Consider the following 16,137-nt stretch of genomic DNA (forward strand, 5'->3'; position numbering starts at 1 on the left):
GGCCTCAGAAACCTTTGTTGTACCTGGAGAGGAATGTTGGCTTATCCCGCAGCACCCAAGACTGCCGTTAGATCGTGACTTGGGGCTCTAAGACATGATCCGATTCAGCGTGCTTCGTGCGTCTATGCTGCTGGCTGGTGTGGTGGGAGTCTCTTGAGAGCAGCTGGGAACTGTTCCTGGGTGCGCTTTTGTGTCTCTGCCTGCCAGGAAGGTGCAGGCTGTCGTCAAAGGTTTGGTAAAAGGGCCAGGCATTAGCAGGAACAATCCCCATCTGCTTGGCTGCTATTACTCACCTCTGTCTTTACCAGAATAGCTGGTTGAATTCCAGCGCTGTAAACAAACTGAGCATAGTAAGCCATGATTCATGCTGGTGGGGGGCTGCAGAGCTAACAATAAGAGAGGATGTTTTTAACACTGTTTGTTCTTTTCCAGCTTGGCATTTCCAGCGTGGGACCCTCCTGTCCCAGAAAGTTTGCTGAGGGATTCTTCATTTCCCACTCTGGGTGACCCTCTCTCCCCCATTATCACTCCATGCAACTGTTGACCAACAGCCGCAAAGCATGGGAAGGACCAAGCATGTGGGCCTGGCACTCAGGTGCGAAGTAGCTCGCTGGGGTTTTCACACCTCGTCCCATCTGATCTGTGCACAGAAAGCTGGGATCAGCAGTGTCTGATGTTGCCCTGTTCTCCAACCGGGCCTGCCCAGCTTTCTGCAGTGATGGGAGCACTTTGCTCTTCGCAAGTGCCTTCCACCCGCTCTGGATGCCAAAACACTTTACACACACCAGCTGAGATCACTGCAGCCGGGGGTGGGGGTGAAGTTAGTAGCCTTTTTTAATTTTTTTTTTCCAGAGGTGCTGGGCGCCCTTGGCTCCTACTGCTGTCAATGGGAGCATGGGGGCTCCGCACCTTTGAAAATCAGCCCACACATGGCTTACCCACGCCATGCACAGTGTCTCTGTAGCAGAGATGTAGGAATAGGACTTAGGACTCCTGGCTCCCAGGCTTATGTCTCCGTCACTCGTACAGAGACCCACCCAGGTCAGGGGCTAGGATTCTCTCTGTAAGTACATGGACAGTTAAGTCTAGCAGTTAGAGCAGGGCCCTGAAAATCAGACCACTGGAGTCTGATTTCTGCCACTGACTTCCAGACTGACCTTGGCCAGGGCCGTTGCTCTGGGTGGTAGCTCCCTCAGGAGCTGCAGCGGATTCAGTGACTGCAGATCCTTTGCTGGAAGGCACTGAAGAAGGGCAGAAAGTTGCTCTCCAGCTCAGCACTTTGTCTCCTGTTGCTACATGAGCAGCAGTAAAAAAGCCCTTAAGAAGGAACATACCTATGGTATTTTCACAGTCCATAAAGGCCCCCAGCATCCCCCAGGGGGTGGCATCGTTAGCAGGAAAAGCAAGCTCGAAGCTCAGCCATTGCTAGTCACTTTGTGCCTGCCGATGGCACTCAGATCTCTTTCCTTCCCTGCGAGCGGAGTGCATGCAGCTGCCTCTGTCACTTTCCCCGCCGGAAGCAAAGGTCAGGCTGGAAATCATGTGTTTTCTTTACCCAGACCTCCCTCCCCGTTGCTCCTTTATTGTTTCAGATGGGCTCGACGGAGACTTCCACCCCTGGGATGATGTGCTGGGGAAGCCGAAGTGAAACCTAGCCCCTTAGAGTTTTGCTAAGGCCCCAATTCAGCAAGGCTCCTGAGCATGTGGAATTCAGCAGGTGAGTGGTCTCATGGGCTTTAATGGGACTAATCGTGTCATTCAAGCTATGCACATGGATAAGGTCCAGGCTGAATTGGGGCCCGATACCGCAGAAGGACCCATGGATCCGTGTAGGGGGTTGCCTACTGACATGGGAGGTTGTCTTTGATCATTCAGTGCTGAGAGCTTGAACCATCTCTAGCTCTTTAGGGCCTTGTGCATGCTGGGAACAAAATCACTGTCACTGCAACGGTGTCTGAGCAGGGTTGGAAGGAGCAGAGTTCTAGCTAGTTTCCTTGAGCAGTGCCGGCTGGGCGTTTTTATCTGCCAGCTACGGTGCTGACCCGTGCTGTAGGGACTGATAGTGGAGTCGGCATAGCACGATTCTCAGAAGACACCCCTGCCTTCAGTCGTCAGGGAACGCCGGCCGAACTCTGCTGGCAACACCAGCCTTGTCTGCCAGGAAGCTCCCACCAGTGCTAGGACCCTCCTGCTGGGGCCAGCGCTCCATCTGTGACTGTCAACTGAACCCGCTCTAGGGCTGGAGCAGGCTTAAAGCATGGCTTGGACCCGTCCACCATGCAAGACCCAGCTGCGCTGGGACACTTCTTTGTTCTAACTAGGGCCCCTACCATGAAGCTGTCTGGTGTACATAGTCTTCCAGTTATAGAGGTCCTTCGGGCCGGGAAGAAGCCGAGACTTGTGTACGACAGGTGCCACAGATAACTAGGCAAAATGTCCTGTAGGATAATCCCGAGCGTGAGGAGCGTTCAGAGGCAGCCTTGCTCCAGTCACAGCAAGGACAGTGTGAGCTGTCGCACTCGGGTCCGTGAGAGAGACGTGAAGTGAGCAAGAGGAAGGACGGCATTTCTGCTTTGATACAATGCACGCAATAAATGCACCAGGGAGAAGGCTGGACAGATACGGTGGGAAGAGAACAGGGAGACAGAAATAACTGAACAGGGGCCAGAACTGTCCTCATCCCTGCTAGCGATTTGCGCCATAGTGGCACCTAAAGGCCCCGGCCACATTGTGCTAGGTGCTGACATAGAACAAAGGGACGAGTCCTGATCTCACGCTCTGCGTCTACACTAGAGCTATGCACCATGCCCGCATAGCCCCCTCGCGTAGGTGCAGCCTACACCAACCGGAGCGTTTGTCACTGTAGGGACACCACCTCCCAGAAGGGCGTTAACTATGGGGCGGGCAGCCCTCTTCTGTTCAGTGAGCTGCCCCGACACTGGGGTGGTGTTGGCATAGCTACTTCAGCCAGGCGTGGCTTTTTCACAACCGGGACCGCGGTAGCTATGCTGACAGAACTTTCAAGTGTAGATCAGGCCTAAATATATGCAAAAGACAAGTGACTGCATCATCTCATTGATGTACTGGGTTGACCCCAGCTCCTGGCGGTGCCTCTGGCCAGGCAAGGGGGAGCTGGGCTGATCCTGGCATTACCTCCACCCAGACAGGGGGAACTGGGCTAATCCTTGTTCCTGGCATTAGCTCCCTCCGGCAGCGTGGGGCTGATGACGAGGCAGGAAGGAACTGACTCTGCTGGAGAAAGGTGATTGTTGATCATTGGACTCTGTTTTGCCTGTGATATAAACAAACCAGTCTGGGCTGTAGCCCCAGGTGGATTTCCCTTTCCACTTTCCTTCAAGTCCCCCTTCCTTTTGGCGCCATCACTTCCGGCAATCGCGCTTCGCGGAAGCTGGGGGCTGCAGTCACTCCCCGTCTGCTGGAGCCGCCCTGGCCGCGTATCGACCTGCTGCAACAGCGTGCCCACTTTGTATGTGTTACATTGTCCTGGACTCAGCAGGCCACTGGGGTGAGCAGGAGCCATGCACTAAAAAGTGTGTAAGTGTAAAAACACTGTTGCAACTTCTGTTATAAACCAACCCCAGCTTCCGTTTTAAACTGACTGTAAATTGAGCATCAAAGCCAGGGGAAGAGCCTGTAAGAACGGTGGTGCTGCAGGGGTAGGATGTAATATACTCATGCCCCCAATGCATTGTTTCAGGGTTAGGTCTCGCTGGCTTCAATGGGACCAGCGTTGCTGTGACAGGATCAAGCTGCAGCCCTGAAAAGGACGGGAGCCAAACGCATCCCCTGGGAGGGAGGGCGAGCTGGGGGCAGGGGTGATCTCTCTCTCCTTGGGCCCGGTGCCAAATCTCACTTTCCCATCTCTCGTGTCTATGCTCCTGTCTCTCAAAACGGGGGGCTGGAGCACGGAGAACTGAGCCAGGGTTTCAAGTCTGAATAAGCTGAGAGCAGAAGGAACAAGCTGCCCTCTGCCTGCTTCAGCTCTGCCTGCTGCTCCCGCTGGCTGCCCCGAGAAGTGTGCGGCGTGTTGTTTACAGAGCTGGTCAGTCTCCCTGCCTCGGTGCTGGGGAGGGCCCTTTCCCTGCAGAATGAACAGCCCTCAGGCAGGTCAAAGGGCAGATGTAAAAATAACCCCTGGCTTCACTCCACCTTCCTGCAATTTATAAACTCCCCAGGAAAGACAAAAGGCAGGAACCTTCCCCTGGCTGGGCTTGGCCGGCTCTTAACCCTTTTCGCTGCCAAGGAAATGCACCAGCAGGCCTTGTGCTCTCCCTCTGCCGGTTCAGAGTCTTGTGTCTAGCACCGTTCTAGGGACAGCGGGACACGTGCCTGCTAAGGGACAGTGAGAGGGGAAGTAAGTAACAGAGGTTAGAGCTCAGGCTCAGGGCTTGTGGGGGTTAATGAGCCTAATTCCCCTCTGGTGCAGCTTCACTGCGATGTGTGTTGGGGATGGATCTGGGCCAGCGAGTAAATGCAGCAGATGCAGAGAAGTTCTGGGGTACTATCCTTGCGGTACCCGCCGGTCCAAGATCTGCTCAGACACAGCCGCCTGTCAGCCCATCAGCGCTCAGTTCATGTTTGCTCGCTCAGCGGGGGTCCCCGGGGATGGTGAATTGCCGTCGAGTTCCTGCTGCCGGGCTGCACCCCGGGCCTCTGAGTAATGAGGTGTAAAATGAGAAACAGCTGGGGCCCCCGTATCACTGTGTCTCATTCCAGACCTGGTGCTGGCAGGGAGAGGGCAAAGAGAGGAGTGGCTGTTTGCTGCAAGGCCTTGAGGGTTCTCTCCCAGCCCAGACGGAGACACCCACTCCATTGGTGCAACCTGTTCCCTCCACCCCCTCCTGCAACGCCCCAAGTGGCAGCTCAAGGTGCGGAAGCTCAGACAAACTGAGCAGGGGGAATGGTGTGAGGGTGGAGCTTGATCTAGACCAGGGGAGGAAAGCCGGTAGGGAGGAGAACGGGACGTAGACTCCAGGACTCAAGCCCAGCTCCTCGCTTCCTTTGTTGTGATGGGAATTGGGTGCCGAAAACACCTTGGTGAATTTGGGGGTTAATGACAGTGGGGCTTGTTTGGAATAGCCCGGGGAAGCGGGTGGGTAAAATCCGGGCCTGAGCAGTGATGGGCCCCCGGGCAGTATTTGCATGTTACCGTTTGTGGCAGAGTTGCACGCACCGGCCGCAGCTTGGATTAGCAGTATCTGTGGTTTGTCATGCGTTGTGCTCGGCGCTGCACGTACACCTGGGGAGAGTCCTGCCCTGAATAGCGTGGTCGACCTGAGCAAGACAGGAAGGATCCTTGCCCCCGTTTTATAGATAGGGGAAACTGAGGCCCCGAGAGATGATGTGACTTGCCCAGGCTCACTCAGGCATCTGCGACAGCGCTCGGCACAGAACACAGCTCTTCTGTGTCCCGGTCCACGAGGCCGGCCTTTCTCTGCAGCCACTTAAAAGGCCAGAGGTTTCCTGTGAATGTCAGAGTCAGACCACCCGTGCCGCTCCAGGCAGCAGGCAGACAGGGCAACGCCAGGGCACCAATTGAAACCTGCCAGGGAGATCAACTGCAGCCACAAATGGATCCTCCCTGGCCATGTGTGCGTGCAGCCCCCTCTAGTACCCTAGAGACAGAGATGGGGGCGGGGGGAGCAGCAGGGGCGTTGGAGAGTCTTCTCATCAGGAAAGAAGAGGGTGAGGCATGGATGGTAAAGCAGAGAGGAGGAAGGTAGGCAGAGTTAGCACCGGGGTGTCATTGCAGAAAAATCTGGGGGAGGGAGGGAAATCATGTTATATGTGATTGTCTATTTCCTGGAAAGTCTGGTGAGTGGAGTGGAAGACCCAATGGAGCATATAGACCTATGAAAAGTCTGGGGGGGATGGGGGGGAACAATTGCCCCATAGCAAATGACGCCTCTGGTTAGGAGGGGGCAGATTATATGTAAACAAGCATAAGGCAGATGTAGGGCAATGTACAGTGGGTAAGAGATGGTGGAACAGTTTTAGATAGAGTGGGCACTGTGGTACGTGTTGCAGCTGTGCAGAAAAAGGGAATGTGGGCATGAACCTAGGAGAGGGAGGGAAGGTGTTACTGCACTAGGAGCAGGAGGGCAAGGGTTAATGCTGGGTGGGGTCAGGAAAGAAGGGGTTAATTCTGGGTGTGAGCGGGAAAGAGTTAATGCACTGGGTATGAGCTGGAGGGAAGGGGTTAATGCTGGGTGTGAGCAGGAGGGCAGGGGTTAATACACAGTGAGCTGGAGAGAAGGGGTTAATGCAAGCTGAGGGCAGGTTGGCAGGGGTTAATGTGGGCGGGAAGGGGATAATGCAGGCGGGCGGGAAGGGGTTAATGCACTGGGTCTGAGCTGGAGAGAAGGGGTTAATGTAGGCTGGCGGCGAGCGGGAAGGGGTTAATGCAGGCTGGGGGCAGGCAGGGGTTAATGCAGGCTTGGGGTGGGCGAGCAGGGGTTAATGAGGGCAGGCAGGGGTTAATGCAGGCTGGGGGTGGGAGGGAAGAGGTTAATGCAGGCTGGCGGTGGGCGGGCAGGGGTTAATGCAGGCTGGCGGCGGGTGGGTGGGAAGGGGTTAATGCACTGGGTCTGAGCTGGAGAGAAGGGGTTAATGTAGGCTGGCGGCGAGCGGGAAGGGGTTAATGCAGGCTTGGGGTGGGCGAGCAGGGGTTAATGAGGGCAGGCAGGGGTTAATGCAGGCTGGGGGTGGGAGGGAAGAGGTTAATGCAGGCTGGCGGTGGGCGGGCAGGGGTTAATGCAGGCTGGTGGCGGGTGGGTGGGAAGGGGTTAATGCACTGGGTCTGAGCTGGAGAGACGGGGTTAATGCAGGCGGGGGGGCAGGCGGGCAGGGGTTAATGCAGGCTGGGGGCGGGCGGGAATGGGGTTAATGCACAGGGAGGGGATGGCTTTCCCCTGACCCTGTATATCCCGCAGCCGCTGCAGGCCCTGGCTGAGCTCAGTTCCCTGGGAGCTCTTGGCAGGGCAGGACCAGCTGGCGCTTGACTGGAGATGCCTTAGCCGGGCTTGGTGAGTTCACCCTCTGTGTTGAGGTACCACTTGCCTGGAGCCCCCCACCCTGCCCTGCCTTAGAGCCACGCTGCTCGGCTCAGCAGAATTTCTGCTGCAAGGCTGGGGTGGTCCCAGGGGGGAGCAAGCAGGGCAATTTCTTGGGGCCCCGTGCCACGGGAGGGGGCCGTGAAGCTAAGTTGCTCAGGCTTCGGCTTTAGCCCCTCATGGCGGGGCTCAGGCTTCGGCTTTCTGCCCTGGGCGCCAGTCAGTCTAACACCGGCCCTGGGAGGTAGGAATGGGGGGATGCGTGACAATGCCAGGCTCTGTGGGCAGGGCGCAGTGTCTTGTCCCTTGGGGCAGGCCATGCCCTGCTGTGGGCTCCTCTGGAGCCCTGTTGGCTCTGTGCAGCCCTGGCGAGCGGGTGCTACCTTCGGGCGTCCGGCTCGGGGCCCGCGGGAGGCTGGAGACCTGGGCTGGTTGCTTTTGGGAACTGAGGTCTGGCTGCCCTGTGTTTAAGAGCTGTCTCTGCAGGGCACGGGCCAGGGAGGCGGGTGAGTGTCTGCCCTGGAACTGCTTATTTATAGCACTACATTTAGGAGGCGGAAGGTCAGCTCTTTGGGCTTTTTATAGCAGGGTTTTTGTTTGTTTGTTTTTTTTCCTTGCATCCTAGTGGCCCTGGGATAACACAGGATGGGATCTAAGCTCCCAAATGGAGAAAATTTGGTCTAGCTTCAGTGCTGTGTTAGGATCCACAGGGGAACGCCCCCAGGGGGAGCCTTCCTGCAGCCTTTGCAATCAACCTCTCCTTGGTGAGCAGTGCAGGGGGTGATCTTTCGAGATGCATGTTTTTCCCTGCCTGTGAGCTCCAGGGCTGGAGCCAGGTGTCTGGCAACAATGGGCAACGAGGCATCTCATGTGTTGGCTGCTGCTGTCCCAACTCATGTGGCATGTGTGTCTTGGTACGGCACCTTGCCCATGGTGAGTCTTTTGTCTCGGGGCTGGATTTTCAATCAGGGCCAGGTTTTCAAGTGCTCAGCTCCTGTTTACGGCCAGTTTTTCAAGGGCATTCAGTCATGAACCAAGCTGAGCTCCGCTGAAAATCTGTCCTTTGGTGTCCTGGCCATATTCTAACTCGGGAACTCTCTCTCTGCCCTGGCATTTTCACCTGTGCAGCATTCTTCTTCCTTTCCTACACCAGCCGTTGCTATAGCGTTGCGATGGGCTGCTCAAGACCTGCTGCATTCCACCCCATAGGTGGGTGCAGTGATCCTTACCTGGCTTTACATACAGGACTGTTATGTGGCTTAATTCATGGGCCTGAAATGCCTTCAGGTTCCCCACAAGGTGCTGTACCCAAGCAGAGCGGTGGTGTTGTGGTAGGAACAATCACATTTTGACTCAGAAGCTCCACGGCAGATCTAGCTGGAGTATACTGGGGAGAGCTGGCAGAAAACTTTCCTGGCAAAATATGGAGATGCGCTGAAATAAAACTTCCCTGTGAAAAAAACTGTTTGTTTGTCTTCTGATAGCATGTGAGAGGCTCAGTCAGTGCACCAGGACCCATTGTGCTAGGCGCTGTACAAACCTAGGACAAAGAGACAGTCCCTGCCCCCAAAAGCTGGTCTGTAAGACCAGAGACGACAGATGGATGCAGGCAGACAGGGAGGCACAAGGGAACCAAAAATGTTGATTTTTTTATTACGTTTTTTTAATTGGGAAAACGCAAAAGGAAATGGTTTGAACGAGTGTTTCACTTTGATGGAACACATTTCCTCTCCCAATTTCTCAGCTTACCAACTTTTTGCTTCATGAAAATTCTCACCGTTTTGACTTTTCCTCCTCCTTTAGGATGAAAGCAAATGTGGAAAGAGGGATTTCCTGCAGGCTGGAAATTCCATTTCCCCAGTGGCTCTAACAGCTTGGGAGCTGGCCTGTTTGCTCCCCCGCTGACTTGATCTCTGCCCTGAGAGCTGGAGTTGAAATTCCTGCACTCAGGACTGATCAAGGCAGTGAACCTTTCCATCAGAAATGCCCCTTGGGAAGGCGGCAGGGAATCTGTGCCTTTATATCATGCAACCCCTCTTTGCATGACCGAACTGGGTAAGCCAAACCCTGGGCAGCCTCTCCCTGGGTGGCATGAAGTCTCCGTGTGAAAGTCTTCCTGATCTCCAACGTGTGGGATCTTTACCATGACTGTGCGGGTCAGAGGTGTGTGGTGGGATTAAAGGGCAGGAAAGGCAGAAGGAAGTGGGGCTCAGCTGGTGGAGGGTTTGGGTGCTGATCCCTTCCTTCCTAACACCACAGTATCAAACTCCAGCTGTTGCCTCTTTCTCAGTCCCAACTCTTGCTTCTCGTCTCAGAAGTCTCGGTTGGTTCAGCTCCAGGGTGATCTGGCTCTGCCATAGACTTCCTGTGGGATCTTGGGCAACTTGCCTAACTGCTTCATGCCTCAGTTTCCCCACTTGTAAAATGGGAATGAGATGGACGTGCCTCCAGGGGATGTTGAAAAGCTTATTTTTGTTCTTGTTTGTCATGTGCTTGGAGATCCTCAGCTGAGAAGAGCTAAGTGTTCATGAGACAAGTTAGCTGGGGGGGTGTCCTGAGTATTCCCTGGCAGGCTGGAGGGGAATTGTGGGGGGAGGGAACGCAGCTCAGAGTGTGGATGGGCTTTTCTCCAGCAATGGGCAGAGAATGGTGACTGCCTGGGGCAAGCAGGCTGGTTAACCATTAGCTTCCGATCAGTCACTTCAGCGCCATTTGTGTCTCTTCTGTTAAAGGAAACCATCTGCTTGGGCCATTTACAGCTTCTGCATCTGACTCCAGGCCCCCTGCACTAGCTGCTGTCAACTTCAGCACCAGATTTACTGCCCTGGTCCCACCCTGGCCCCTCTTTAGCCAGCCCCTTAGGCTCAGACCTTGCTTTGTCCTAGTCCTTCCCTGGATGGATGGTCAGTCGGGAGGTGAATAAGAGCCATTATGCCCAGTGGGCTAATAATGGCTCTCTGGTGGTCACGATGCCAGCAGTGACCTCTGGCTGCTCATTTAGGGCCTCCTATGAATTAGGAATTAGTCATGGGGCAAAGCCAGGGGGGATTTTGCCCTTTCTAAGCCTTGTTTGTTGGAGGCTTGTTCGCTGTGAATGAGAGGTGGTTGGGATCTGAGCCTGCAAAGTTTAATGGTTCGGGGATTGGCCCACCTATTCCAGGAGGAGGCTCTTTGGTTGCCGAGGATAAAGGGTCCCAGAACCAGACAGGTGCTTGTTTATATGACAGTAGCACACGGAGGCTTTGCATGCATACCTAGTCAGAGCAAATCCCTGCCCCAAAGAGCTGACCATCTAAATAGATGAGCCAGATGGGGAAACTGAGTCACAGAGACAAAGGAGGAAGTGACATGCCCAAAGTTGCCCAGCAGGTGAGAGCTGGGAGTAGAACCCATGTCTCCTGACTCCTAGTCCAGTGCTCTAGCCGCTGGGCCATGCTGCCTGCTGGGGGACTCTAGCCCTCGACAACCACTATGGAGTCAGTGTGTCAGCTGGCTGAAACTTGGACGGATTAAAAAAAGCCTTTTTCTTGTTTTCCTTTCTGAAAAGGGAAACCCAGAAGGGAGCCCGTCCCAACCCGGGGCCGCTCAGACGCTGTGATTATTCTGAGCCACGCGGAAGGCGAGTGGAGCCAGAAACGCCCTTGTGGCTTTTCCACCTCCTGCCGTCTGGTTCCTCCCCTCCCAGCTGCTCCAACCTGGCTCCTCCTTTGCTCCCTGAAGGTAGCCCTGGCCGTGCTGGGGGCTGCCGGGAAGTGTGGCACTTGATGGCCGGATTGTCTTTGTTCTGCTACCGTTGGGCACATAAAGATAAGGCTGCGGGCTCCGGTATTTTTTCCTGTTTAAGTTGCTCTTGGAAGCTCTGCAATAACCCAGGCTGTTCAGTGCTTTCCTCTTCCTGCGGTGATTATTCCCACCTAGGAGCCTGCTGCTGTCTAGAAAAAGGCCCCGTCTTCTGTCCCCTCCCAGGCTCTCTGCTATGCATCTGAGCTAGCCAGTCCGGCTGTTGTGCCAATGGGCCGTGTGCCCTCCTTGGCTCCGCCTCGGCGTGAAGCACGGTGGCATCCCAGCAGAGCTCAGCCTGCGATTTCTCCTTTTCCAGCATCCTGGCAGCTGTGATGCTTGAGAGGAGCTGGGGCTGCCCCGGCGGGGAGAGGGGGAAGTCGCACCCATTGGAAAAATCACCGGGCCCCTCAACAGCCCGACCCAGACTGCTCTGAACCGCACGCCGCGTCTAGAGGTGGCATCAAAACCCTCCCTGAAACTGCAGCCCCGGCCGGCTGCCCCATCCCACCAAAGTGCCCCCCTCCGTCTCGTCAGTGTCTCGTTTGCTAAGCGGCCCTCTGCAGTAGTTTGGTTTCCTCCTGGCACCTTGAACGCAGCCACGGGGGTGGGTGGTTCACAGGGGCATCTAGCCCGGCCCCTTTACTGGACAAGAAAATCAAGCTCCTTCCCCGCTCTCCTCAGCTCCGGGTTGCCCCTTCGCCAATGCATTCTCCTCCTTCTTCCTCTCCTTCATTCCCCTACCCCCATCGTCTTGGGCTCTGGACTCTCTGGGTGCCCATCTCTGCCATGGTGAGGGGGGGGAGGCTCCAACCAGAAGCCCTTGTCTACCCCCAACATAGGGGGTGGGGGGCAAGTTCCAATTTGTGGGGGAGGTGGGGCCTGAACAGACTCCTCCCCCTGGGGCTCTTGTCTTCCTCTCGCTCCTGAATCCTTGATCGATCTCCCACAGAGCAGGCAGCAGCTCTGGGCTGCCCCGTCCCCTGCTGCCATATCCAGCCTCTGGCTGGCTGCGGGGCCTCGTCCGAAGGGTCTTGCTTTGCTCCATCTCTGGCTGATGCAGCTGCCCGCTGGGGAGAAGACTGTGCTGGGTACAGGCTCCTCCTGACTGCATCCTCCACAGCCATGGAAAGCGGCTGGGCAGCAGGCAGAGTGGAGCTGGGGGGGCTGCAGCCTGGGTGCCATATTATACTGGTGGGGAGCGGGGCACCTCTCTCTGCCCACACTGTGGTGTTGCACCGGGAGGAGGAGATGGCGTATATGTGTGTGTGAATGACCTAGCGGGAGGGTGGCTTCCCCTTGAGATGATGGTTCCTGCTCAAAATGGTCCTTCTCCTGGGGGAAGCTTGGGCGCTACATTGTGTGGGGAATGGGGACGCGGATAAACTGGAGACTTCAGAACTTCTCCTGTGGTGGGACCAGGTCCTTCCCCATCTTGGGGATGGACGGAAGCTGCCCGTTACCCATGCAGGGCCCTTTGCCGGTGGTAGCGGTGACAACTTTCCTATTACTAACCACTTCCCTCCTCTCCTTCCAGGGGCTGAGTGCACCTTCACCATGGCCACCGAGGACTGGCCCCTGCGCTGGGGCAAGGGGCAGAGAGCTGGTTTCCGGGGCTCCCTGTGAACAAGGAAGCTGGTGCCAGAGAGCCCCTCTTGCAGTCCTGTCTGGTTACAGGCTCCAGCTTCTGGGTGAAGAGCCACGTCTGTGTCCTGTGGCCCACGTGAGGGGCTGGCCTTAGAACAGTGTGGATTTGGGGTTCAGGGCTTTTGCGCTATGGTTCCCCTGAGGGGCCCCCCATTGCAGGTTGCCAGGCCCTGTCCCTGAGAGCTGAGGTGCCAGAGCACGAGACCATGAGGCCTGTGTCTCCTGCAAGCAGCGCCTCCCCCCTGGGGCTGCTGAACCGGGGCCCGGAGTATCTCCGCAGGCAGATGGAGGTGGGGAGCGGGGGCCGCACCCCGAGTGCCGTGGAAAGGCTGGAAGCTGACAAAGCCAAGTATGTCAAAACCCAGCAAGTGATCAACAGCCGGCAGGAGCCGGTGCTGCGTAGCTGCCCCCCGCGGCCTTCCCCTCGCAGCAGGAGGCGCCTGACTCTCCACCAGTGTCATGAGATCTGTCAGAGCTCAGAGCTGGGCCGAGAGAGCCCCAAGCAGAATGGCCCCAGGAAGCTGCTGCCTTCCCCCCAGTCCCCCGTGGCGCGCAGGGGCAGCAGCAAACGCCTGCTGAGGCCCGACTCGCTCATCATTTACCGGCAGAAACGGGACTGCACGGCCGTCAACAAGGAGAATGCCAAGGGCTCCGGCCTGGTCAGGCGGCTCTTCCAGGGGCCTCTGAGAGACAAACTGCCTGGCTCCCCCTCCTCCAGGGGCCTGGACGACGGGCAGCAGGGGCCGGAGAGAGACGAGACCCCCATGGTGTGGGTGCCAGTGGAGAAGGAGGCTGCTAGAACGCAGAGCCCAGGGGGCGGCATCTTCAGCCCGAACGCGAGCCCCGTGGTGCAGCCTCCACACGGCACCCAGACGCACCTGCCCAGCCCCCAGCCGGGGCCAGGCCCGAAGGAGGCCAAGAGGGAGCTGGGCCGAGGCTGCTCCCTGCCCCTCTCCGAGAAGGAGAGGTTTTTCAACTACTGCGGCTTGGACCGGGACCTGGTGGAGGTGCTGGGCAGGGAGAGGTTCGGTCCTGCTGGCTGGGACGCGGCCTCCTCCTTGCTCCTGGGGAGTGCGGGCTCGGCCGGCTCGGAGCTCAGCGGGCCGGCCCATTCCAGTGGCTGCAAAGCGGGGCCCGAGGCGGAGGAGCTGGGCGCACGGCTCTGCTCGACCGTCTCCATTATCGAGCGCAACGCCCGGGTGATCAAGTGGCTCTACGGCTGCCAGCGAGCCTGGACCACGGCCAGGGAGTCCACGGTCTGAGGGAAGGGCCCTGGCCGGCCTAGAGAGACCCCGTCCCGTCTCAAAGGCTGGGGGCAGGCGATCTCCACTCCAGCTTGGGGCCCAAGCCTGCCAGTCCGGCCTCCAGCGAAGGCCAGGGCAACCGCCCCCGCTTGCTCTCAGCGTGGGCAGGAGGTGGCCTGGGGCATGAACCAGACAGATCGTTTGGCCCCTGGGTGAAACAGACGCTGGGGGGGAGATGTCCTGAGCTGGCTCCTCCCTCCTGGTCTGCTCTTGCCTTGTATGTGCAAGTACCCACAAGCACCTGTCTGCACTGGGGCTGCCAACTGGGGGACTGTAATGTAAATGTGGGGGGCCTCAGATGCTTCCAGCACCGCATGGCCTAATCCTGCTGAGCGGGGAAGGGGGTGCGGGTGACATTCACCTCTGAGGGCCAGTGTGCTCAACAGAGACTTTCCTCTTTTGAATGATATTTTAAAAGGTGCCCAGGGGAGGCATTGTGCTGGGAGAGGGGGCTTGGAGCAGCTCCCCCTGGGCTGCCCCCCTGCTTCTGCTCCCTCTCGGTTGAGTCTCACCCCCCTCGAGCGTTTGTAGCAATGGGACTGGAAGGGGGAGACAAACTGGCCCTTTAAGCCTTTCTCTGCTGCTCCGCTCTCGGCCTGGCCCCTTCACTGATGCAGCCGGCCCTGCAGTAGATGAGGTCGTAAGGGCAGAAATGGACCCTCTGGCTGCGTGGTCTCCTCCCTCGCTGAGGGATCTGGGAATGGCCGGAGGCGCTGGCATGATGCTAGCAGGTTGGGGTGTGTTTAGGTGTGTGGCTGCACCATGAGAACAGGATCCAGCTGTAACTAACAGCAGTGTGGGCAGCCGTGAGACCTGGCTGTGCCAGTCCTGGGAGCCCCCCCCCCACCCCCAACGCTGCAAAACACCCCACCCACCCATGAGAAATTTTCATTTTGGCTGGATCTGAAAAGTTGAATAAAGCCGGCTGTGTTTTAAATCCTGCCGTGTGTGATCTCTGCTCGCCTGCGAGGCGCAAAGCCGGTGAGGATACGTCAGAGCTGCGTCCTGTCTGTGTTTCCCTGCTCCCCCCGCACTCCACGTGGGAGCAGAGCAGCAGAGTGAACTGAGGAGGGCTCTGAGCCATTGCCTCTCCTCTTCCCGCTAGAGCCGAGCAGAGGGGTAGACAGAGGGGAGGCGACTGGATGGCAGTGGGGCGTGCTGGGGTCATGGCCATGCTCAGGTGGGGTACAGGGCATCACCAGTTCTCCCACCCCTCTCCCAGCGGCAGAGTTCAACATCATTCTGGAGAATCTGCTTCTCTGTGGCTGGTGGGCCAGTTTCCTCCTGGGGGCTGCGGGAAGATTCCAGCAGGCTCTGCCCTCCTGAGGCCCCTTCCCTCCCCCAATATCAGCTTTGCCTTCAGCAACTTCTGCTGGCCACCATCCCTAGCCTTGCTTCCCCGTCCCAGCCCCCGCAGGGCGGAGTTGAGCTCCCAGGAGCAGAATGATCCTTCCCAGCCTGTGCAGATTCCAGCCTGACGGGAACCTGCCTGAGTGCGCTCTGAGGGATGATTTACTCCTCCTTTCAGGAGCCCCGATTACCCCCGTGACCTGTGCCGTCCTCCTCCAGGTGCTCCAGAAGCTCTGCCGTGATTAATGGCTCCCTTTAATCTGCAGGGGAAGAGTCGTCAGGTTATCTCAGGGGAGTGCTGAACCAACCGACTCCTTTCGTGGCCTCTGCTCCCCCCCTCCCCACCTGGGCAGTGGCAGCTGCCTCTTGGGGTCACACCTTCTGCTTGACTTAAAACACAAACGGGGCTTCATGCCTCTAGCACTTTCCCAGCCAGCCCCACCACTGGCTCTAGCGGAAAGGCCTGTAACCGGCCTGGAGGAATGGCCAACGGGAGAGTGGTTCTCTCTGGTGGGCCATGGAAGGGGAGCTCCTTGGGTGTGGGAAGTTGAGGCAAGAGGGCTCTTTAACCGAGCAGTCCTCAGAGTGGAAAGAGGTGGAGACCCAAGATGGAGCCTCTGCCTCTAGGATGGTGGGTTGAAAGGAGCCCCTCTTATGATTGACTGAAAACTGGAACAGTCCAAAGCCTGTTCAGTGTCTTGGGTTATGAGTTTGTTGGGCCTCAGTCTGGCTCATAGCAGCCATAACATTGCCAGGGTGGGAGGCCAAGCACTCAACAGCCCTGGCCATCCACGCTTCTGTCTTTGCACTGTGCTTCCTGAACAGCTTGGCCTGTGACCCACTGTACGGGAGTACTGCCAACTCCTCGGTCCACAGGGCTCTATGCCTGTGGCATTGGGGCATAACCATGCCCCAGAGTCATAGCAATTAATCTTTGTATTGCTTGAGTTGTCCTTTCCTACAGCCAGGTCCCTCTGTTGCCT

General features: G+C 57.2%; 1 protein-coding gene across 3 annotated transcripts; it reads left to right on the forward strand.

Moving 5' to 3' along the window:
• The first annotated feature begins 1,586 nt into the window (after nt 1–1,586).
• On the forward strand, nt 1,587–14,741 carry FAM110D (family with sequence similarity 110 member D). Of its 3 annotated transcripts, none has more exons than XM_048825812.2 (2): nt 1,587–1,717; nt 12,391–14,741. In XM_048825812.2, the coding sequence occupies exon 2, from the start codon at nt 12,707–12,709 to the stop codon at nt 13,760–13,762; it is 1,056 nt and encodes a 351-aa protein (XP_048681769.2). In that variant the 5' UTR covers nt 1,587–1,717; nt 12,391–12,706; the 3' UTR covers nt 13,763–14,741. The 3 variants fall into 3 exon arrangements, with proteins under 3 accessions (XP_048681769.2, XP_048681767.2, XP_048681766.2); XM_048825810.2 differs by lacking the exon at nt 1,587–1,717 and adding an exon at nt 5,573–5,740; XM_048825809.2 differs by lacking the exon at nt 1,587–1,717 and adding an exon at nt 6,964–7,046.
• Nucleotides 14,742–16,137: the final 1,396 nt, after the last annotated feature.

This window comes from Caretta caretta, chromosome 19, assembly GCF_965140235.1.
Source record: "Caretta caretta isolate rCarCar2 chromosome 19, rCarCar1.hap1, whole genome shotgun sequence".
NCBI classification, from domain to species: Eukaryota; Metazoa; Chordata; order Testudines; family Cheloniidae; genus Caretta; species Caretta caretta.